Source organism: Egretta garzetta, unplaced genomic scaffold, assembly GCF_000687185.1.
Source record: "Egretta garzetta isolate BGI_Z169 unplaced genomic scaffold, ASM68718v1 scaffold523, whole genome shotgun sequence".
In the NCBI taxonomy this organism is placed as follows: Eukaryota; Metazoa; Chordata; class Aves; order Pelecaniformes; family Ardeidae; genus Egretta; species Egretta garzetta.
In genome coordinates, this window is record NW_009259177.1 from 1,037,832 (window position 1) to 1,046,262 (window position 8,431).

Consider the following 8,431-nt stretch of genomic DNA (forward strand, 5'->3'; position numbering starts at 1 on the left):
CTCGCCTCCCGCCCTGCCCTCCGCCCAGCGGGCCGGCCTCTCGGAGTTTCGCGCTCTCCGCCAAAGCCAGCGCGCAGCCGGGCTTTCCTCCGGACCAACGCACGCAGCCCTGGCTGGGGGCCGCCGCCGGTTGGGTCAGGGTCTGCGGCGCGGTGCTGGGAGCTGCTGAACACCCAGCATAGCGTGTTCAGACGCGGGCTGGCATCTGCAACTTCAGGACTTTTCTTTCCCTTCGACTTGTTGTAACCTGGCGCTGCCAGCCTAAACTGTAGCTTCCGCCAGCCCTTGTTTCTACCTGAAGGTAGGAAACGCTTGCTGAATCCCTGCTAGGGCTGCAGGCTCGTTGCACTCAAGCGCTTCACTGTGCTGATCCTCAGCGCAGTCTTCTACTTTAGGTCATTGTGGATGGGGGAGGAAACACTAATTCATGATTTCACACGTGGGAATACAAGCCTTCATTTAAGTTTTGAAGCTCTCCCCTATGTCCACCAAAGAGAAATCAAAAGCAAAAAAGCCATTTAATCCTCCCAAGGGCCAGAGGGAAGAAATACCTCTGAAGCTTTAACCAAGAATTCTTACAAATCAAGTGGATGAGATTTGTAACTTGTGTCACCAGCACACTGTTGTTTGAACAAACCACAGCAATATACTTGATGTGCTTTCCCTCTGTTTAATTTAGTGGTGTTTCAGGTAGTGTAGTCATCTGTCAAAACAGATGCCTGCCAAAGATAGCAGTGTAATAATTATTTTCTGTTTTACAGAAGTTACTTTTTAATTAGAACATCTTCCAAGGGTTCTGACTTCTAATGCATCCGCAAATTTTGAAAATTCAGATCAGTCTTATATTGACCTAGTGCGCTTCCTCATCTACACACACCCCTCGCCTGTCTTGGCAGGAATCAAAAGTAATCTGAAGCAAGCTTAGTGCATAGCCTACAACAGACTTGGAACAGTTATTTGGTATTCGCTAAATTGCTGTTAGAATTTAGCTCGGATGCGATGAGCTTTGATCATGCAGTTCCAGTTACCTTAGTTTGAAAGACAAACTTTGTGCACCTAATGGAAAGAAGGTTAGTCCTGAGTATAGCTGGTTTACTAAGATGGTAAAGTTTGACAGGTGGTCTTTAAAAAAGAAAAAAAATTATTCAAAGTCAGTCCCACAGTAAAAGTACATAAACAGGTAAAGACACTGGAACTTTTACATAGTAAAACTTAACAGAGCACTCAGTGCTCAGCAGGCACTGAGAAGAATAATTTTTAAAACTTCTTTGATATCTACACGTTACTGCTTATTTGTATTATTCAGTGCAGTTCTGAAGAGCTGTGCAGGGTCAAACCTTCAGGAGAGGTTTTAGTTAAGATATGGAAATTTCAGTGAAGAAGGGTTCAGATAGCCTAGCAATTTAGGACTGGACTGGTTCTAGTCCTTAAAACACAGGATTTGACCTGAGAAATCGGTGTTAAGTATTAGAATACTTAAGTCTGTGTATTTTCAGATAACTTGCAAAAGCCAAGTTTGCTTTATTTTCAGAATTAAATACACACCCTTTTTTGCAAACTCAGTTGTTTGTGTCTCTACATTCAGGATTCTTTGTGCCTCTATTATTCTTGCTTTAAATGTGAAAGCTGGAGCATTCTTAACAATAGGCTGAGGAAAACTTGTTGAAAAATAATTGTTCAGTTATACTCAGTTCTGTCTTGAATCAGATATAAAATTAAACTTTAAAACAAGTTTACTAGTCTGAGTATAGCCCAGAATATATCGTTTATATATTTGGATCAGTTAAATCACTAGACAATAGCATGTCCTGTACAAGACCTTTAAGTCAGTGTCCATACAGTTTAATATATGGAAATGTGTTGTAATTGCTTCAGCTATACACATCCATTTCAGACAGACTAAAGTATTATTATCAAGAGGATTTCTGCTGCAAAAATGCTCCAGGCAGCAGCTTTTCAGAGTAATTTTTAAAGGCCTATGAACTTCTCATTGTTCTCTGTTAAACTGCACTGCTGTGTTCCTATTTCTGTATATTGGATAAACGTAGACATTTCATCTCATTAGGCTGTGTGTGATGGTATTTGCTTTTATTTTATTGAAAGTAGCATCCCAGACTTTTTCCATTATACAATTGGCTGATACTTTTATGGATTAAAAAGCCATATTACCCTGTTCAGTAGTTAGCACAAATAACTATGTCATGGTTTAACCCCAGCCATCATCTAAGCACCACGCTCACTCACCTCCCCCCCAGCGGGATGGGAGGGAGAATAGGAAGGGTAGAAGTGAGAATGAAACTTGTGGGTTGAGATAAAAACAGTTTAATAATTAAAAATAGTTTAAAAATTGTACAGAAAAGAAAAAACCAAAACAGAGAAGAAAATAAAAGCCAAGAAAAACAAGCAATACAAGTGAAAACAATCGCTCGCCACCAACCAACGCCCAGCCAGTCCCCAAGCACCAGCCCCCCCACCAGCCTGCCCCCCAGTTTTATTGCCGTGCATGACAGCATATGGTAGGGAACATCCCTTCGGTCAGTTGGGGTCAGCTGTTCCAGCTGTGTCCCCTCCCAACTTTTTGTGCCCCTCCAACCTGCTCACCAACGTGGAAGTCTGAGGAGCAGCAAAAAAACTTGACACTGTGTAAGCACTGCTCAGCAGTAACTAAAACATCAGCATGTTATCAACACTATTTTCAGTATAAATACAAAACATAGCCCCATACAAACTACTGTGAAGAAGTTTAATGCTATCCCAGCTAAAACCAGTACTTTATGCTTTTTAATTTTTCTGATTTTTGTCTTTGCAGAGTAGTGTATAGGTGATCATTAATATCCCAGTCAGGTTGTATTCATTGTAATTAAGGTTCTCGGAGGTTTTGAAAGCAAATTAATTCTTTTCTTTTGTTAGAAATGTCTTTTATGTTGTAGTAGAAAATAGTGCAAGATGGGCTCAGGCTCTGATGTTTTGGGGCCAGCACTGGATTTGCAACAAACTTTGGCACGGCTACAAGACCACTCTGCAGTAGCTAGCTTTGTATTTGGTAATTGTATTTGTGTTTAAATAACTGCCCAACTTTTACATCCAACAGACATGGCACTCAGTTGGAGAGCTGCATGCAAAGGCCACGTGACTACAACTGCACACATCTAAACCCACTGATCTCTGTGTATACCGCAGGCTGCTTCTTGAAAAGGCTCAGGTTGATTCTGTATGTGTTGACTTGCACCTGGTATACAGAGGAAGAACACAGAAAAGGGCTATTGGGTGTGAATTGCTGACATCAGACAGCCTGCGCAGCCTACCTTCAGCGGCTTTTTTTTCCTAGAAACTACTTGGAAACAGGATGGGTGAATTGTTTAGCCATCAGCAGTCCCTCCCTGTGGGCCATCTGCGCAACAGGTCTTGACTGGCAGGGATTCTGCCAAGAGAGGGGGGCCCCCAGAAAACTGATGACCAGAGCAGGTTGCTGTCTGAACAATTCATCCACCTCATACCTTGTTCCCAGCTTGCTTTTGAGAAAGTAATGCTACTAAATGTTTTTAACTGATACTTATTGTAGCTGGGAAAAAAATGCCTCTGAGAGGAATACAAGATGTATGGTTTAATTCCAGAATTAAATTCAGTGTATTGTTACTCATCTCTAAACTAGAAGGCTATAATTTCTTTACATGTTTTTTTTAAATTAAAAACCTAGTTTATAATGCTTTAATTTAAACCTAGTCTGTCAAGCTTACAGCTAAAGGTTTGCAGCACAAATCTGATTGATTTTAATGCGTTCTCTAGGGTGATCTTCACAGAAACTACTAAAGACTTCAAAGAACTCATTTTAAGCAAAATAAGTGAAATAAGTTGTTCTGATAAAGTAAAATGGATCCTTGTTCAGTTGGAGTTCAGCTTCAAGCTACCAATGAATGCCATAAGACCTATTATACTCGTCACACTGGCTTCAAGACTAAGCAAGATATTTCTTCATCTGACCTGCTTCTACTTCAGCTTAGGACTGGAATATCCCTTTCAGAGAACAATACAATCTGCTTCCACCATGCAAAAATTTACATTGAAAGATTTGAAGACTTGCAAAAATCATGTTGTGATCCCTTTAATATACACAGAAAACTATCAAAGAAAAACTTACGTGCAATTGACTTAGATGATGCAACTTTTTTAAGTGCCAAGTTTGGAAGACAATTTGTACCTGGTTGGAAGCTTTGTCCCAAATGTATGCAGATAATAAATGGAAGCGTGGATGTTGAATCCGAAGATCGCCAAAGAAGAAAACTCGATTCGGACGTATGTATATGGATCAGTTGTCCCACCCCCACTAAGCTCTGCAAGCTATTGAAATTGGGCTTCATACAAGTCCTACATAAAGAAATTAAGATTTTTTTAATAGAAATATGAAACTGTGTCGTCTTTTAGATGTGTGAGAGTTTGCCTTATTTGGAGGACCTTAAAAAAATCCTCTTCCCTAGCTAAATGTAATGGCCTTTTAAATTCAAATGATTCTGTGTACTAGGGTGAGTTACAACTGGTAAGTTTATGTAAATACGAGACTGCTGCTGGTATTTTAAGCTGTTACTCAAGCCTTACAGAAAACAAGCTCACATGCTTAAAACTGAACCCTGCAAAGGTTGCTTCTAAGGATGTTGAGATAAACTTCTGGTTTAGTCTCTTCAGTTTAAAAGGAACCACACACTTTCTCTAGCAGTTCATTACCAAGTGAACAGGGATTGAGGTGAATTGAGTGTACTCTTGTTGTGTCTGAGCTGTGAAGGCCACGGCATTTATTCAGGGGCAGTAATGAACTGGTGTGGGAGTATAATGCTTTAAGTGCTGAGTTTGGCATGCAGCTTATGCATTGTTGGATGCATTGTTCAAGGTGTATGCAGGTAGTCAGTGGAAGTGTGGGCAACAAGTGAGCAAGAGCTCCTCCGTACATGCCCTGCAGCAAAACAGAATTGTCTTCTAGGAGCTGTTGTCCCTTTCAGCCCAGGGGATGTTGCCCAGCTGTATTTTTCAATTACATGTCAGTATGATTAGGAGACTGCTAGGGGGTCAAATTTGAAAGCATTAATTACAACTGCTACTGTGAAGCTTGTATTGTTGGGGTTTGAGACTGGTACGGGTCTCCAGTATAAAATTCCAAGACTTAAGTTGTTTCTCCTGGGAAATCCAGTGCTTAGAGTTCAGTTCAACAATTTACCTAAGTTACTACAATTCTCCTGGCTTGACTGGACATTTTCTCATGAATTTAGGTTTGTATTTGTAATTAAATGAGACTTTCTGTCTTTGTTCAGGGGCGTACAGCTAAGGCTTTAAAGTCTCTGCAGTTTGCTAATCCAGGACGACAGACTGAATTCACTCCTGAGACCAGTAAAAGGGAAAAAAGAAGGCTGCAAACAAAAATTGCATCATTTAATTCCGACAGGTGAGCTGTTTTCTGTATTTATATTATCTTTAACTTTCACTTCAAAATAAAACAGCCTTGATGGTCAGTGTCCCTGTAACACTAACATTTTTTGTATGGATGTTTGCGTTTATGGATTGCTGAGGATGTTAAAGCTCACACTTATTACTGAGATAAACAAAACAGAAGATAAAGTATTAGCATACAGTCCATATTTCAGGCAATTAGATTACAAACAAGTATTTGGTGAGGCATGACAATATTACACAAATCATAGATGAGGCTATTTATGCATAAACTAAAATTCTGATAATAGGCTAAATTTTAATACAGTAAGATCAAGCAGAGTACACAAAATATTGGAGTTTTCATCTTTCAGTAAACTTGGTAATCATACTTCGTAAACAAAAGTGTGCAAGTTAGGACCTTACCTCCCTTTTAAAAAAGGAATTTAATGTCCAAGTTGGATGATACTAGACAACAAATTATGACGTTCTAGTGTGACCGATTTTAAAAATGATGCTATCTACAGAGGACAGCTATAGTAGCTGAATTTTGTCTGTCACTTTCCACTAAAAGTGTGGACCAATTCAGTCTTGTCCTAATAGGAGAGTGATTGAAGTCCCAGCTTTAACTAGTTGTATAATATTTGATAAAACATGCAAGAAAGATCACATTAATACCTTTCCCCTGCTCTCCACCCAAGTTTAACTTTACAGTACGGAAACAGACGCTAGGTGTGCTGTTCACAAACCACACATCCTTTTCCCCTCCATTTGTTTCTTCTGCTCAGTTTGGGTACAAGTTGCAGCTAGGGAAATTTTGATGAACATTAGGAAATTTTTTTTATGTACATAGTAAAACACTGGATCAAAAGTGTTGTGGCATCTCTGATGTTAGAGCTATTCAGAACTCAACTAGATGCAGCCCTAAGCAACCCAATTTGAGTTGACCTAGGTTTGAACAGAGGATCAGACAAGATGACTTCCAGAGGTCCCTTCTCAGAGTTTTTCTCTGATTCTGCAGTTTAACAGAACTGTTACAGGGATAGATAATGTTAAAAGCATAAAAAAATATTTTAAATTAGGATGTGCGCACCGTAAATGATTCTATGTGACCTCCTTTGAATTACTGCTACACATTACAAAAGAGAAGTAAATTAAGGGAGCATTTCACATCATCCGAAAGGTAATCTGAAGTTTGCATCATACAACTAAGAATACTCATAAGTGGTTGAATAAGTGTGCTATTGAAGAAAGAAAAACTTCCCATTCTTGAAATTATTTCAAAAGCACTATAGTGGAGGTACAATTAGGACTGAGAAATGTTGTCAAATACAGTAATACAAATCTTTTAAATTAGCAGAGTGTTAAAATGAACACCTGAAGAAAGCAAACTTCTGTCCACAACTTTTAGCAGCTTGACATCAAAATAAGTGGATTTCTAACATGGAAGTAACTGTTCGTTTTCATTATACAGGCAAGTTATACCAGCTAAGAGTAAAGTCTACGATAGCCAGGGACTGCTGCTTTACAGTGGGATGGACCTCTGTGATTGTCTTGATGAAGATTGCCTGGGATGTTTCTATGCTTGCCCCAAGTGTGGCTCCAACAAGTGCGGAGCTGAATGTCGCTGTGACCGCAAGTGGCTCTATGAGCAAATTGAAATAGAAGGAGGAGAAATAATTAGAAATAAGCATGTCGGTTAGTGTATACGTGCATTGTTTATCCTGAATATATACTCTATGCTTTGGTTAAATGCAGTACATTCATCATTTAATGTTTTAAATGAAAGCTATTGGAATTTATCACAATCCACATGATTAATGTGCTCACTTTCACAATTCATTTTCAGTATGATTATGGAAATATTCTTAATCATACTACTGTCTTTTCACACTTCATTCTACCTTGTACTCAGTCTTGCTAGTCATCCAAACAGGTTCTCATTGAACAGTCTTTTACTGTATTTAAGTATAAGGTACTGAATTTGCATTTGACATTTCCTGAGCCACTCACCATTGTTTCATATACTGTTTTGTATAGTGTACCATCTCCATGTATCCCTCATTTTTCGTTCTGTAGTTCAGGATCTCATGGTTTTGAATCTGTTTTATGTGAAACACTAAAAGGTCAGTAAATTTTACGTGCAGTATTAATAAAGCTGTCTCGAGGACTAATAGCAAACACTGTATCTTCTATAGATTATCCCAGATACATCTGATAAATTCAGTCCTATTCACTTAAATGGCTTCAATGCATTTTGGAGTTCAGATCTCATCCAACTTACTGGGATTTGAGATCAAGTTATCCTTAGGAATTCAAGCCTCACTGTTAAAGTGTTATAAAACTGTCAAGGGTTTGAAAATACATTAAAGTAATTATCATACTGTTTTGTTGGTTTCTGAATAACACAACTGAAATAATCTTGTTGCATTTGTAATCAGTCTGTAATTGGACTGGAACTTCAGCAGCCCTCTCCCCTTTTTTATTTTTTGCTTGGTTTTAAGGTAAACATTTACATGCAGCTGAAATGAATTTGAGTGTCTGTTCTCAAACTAAGAATATTCAGACTGCTACAACAAAAACCATGTTGAATTGAAATTGTATTTGGTTGATGCACTATCTATCCTCAGAATATTAAAATCTTACAATATGACAAGATTATGGAAAAAAGATTTTACAATTGAAATCTTAGTAACATTGACTATTGTTCCTTGTTATTTTTCTTGTGTTTTGGGTAAATTTCCTGATTCTGTGATAGTATTGGAAGATCTGCACATTTATTGGATCACATTTATTCAAGAGTATTGTTAACTATTGATTTCTGAAGACTTATTTAATAAAGTTCTATAATCTTGATATTTGTTTCAAGTATTTTCTTTTCTGATAAGTGTCATGAAGGTTGCATCGCTAAAAATCAGAAGTTATGCTCTGAGTTGTACTGACATCTGCTGGTCCTAGTAAAATATAAGCGTCAACCTGTACTATGTTTTTATTAAATCTGCTACAAAATTACACA

General features: G+C 38.4%; 1 protein-coding gene across 3 annotated transcripts; it reads left to right on the top strand.

Annotated features, from left to right (window-relative positions):
• Window positions 1-6: 6 nt before the first annotated feature.
• Window positions 7-8,191, top strand: LOC104123341 (ADP ribosylation factor like GTPase 14 effector protein). 3 transcript variants are annotated; one of them, XM_035891189.1, is made up of 4 exons: window positions 7-301; window positions 3,092-4,293; window positions 5,301-5,431; window positions 6,890-8,191. In XM_035891189.1, exons 2-4 carry the CDS (start codon window positions 3,871-3,873, stop codon window positions 7,116-7,118), a joined length of 783 nt encoding a protein of 260 aa, XP_035747082.1. In that variant the 5' UTR covers window positions 7-301; window positions 3,092-3,870; the 3' UTR covers window positions 7,119-8,191. The 3 variants fall into 3 exon arrangements, with proteins under 3 accessions (XP_035747082.1, XP_035747083.1, XP_009633874.1); XM_035891190.1 differs by having other exon boundaries at window positions 3,787-4,293; XM_009635579.2 differs by lacking the exon at window positions 7-301 and having other exon boundaries at window positions 2,422-3,211; window positions 3,787-4,293.
• Window positions 8,192-8,431: the final 240 nt, after the last annotated feature.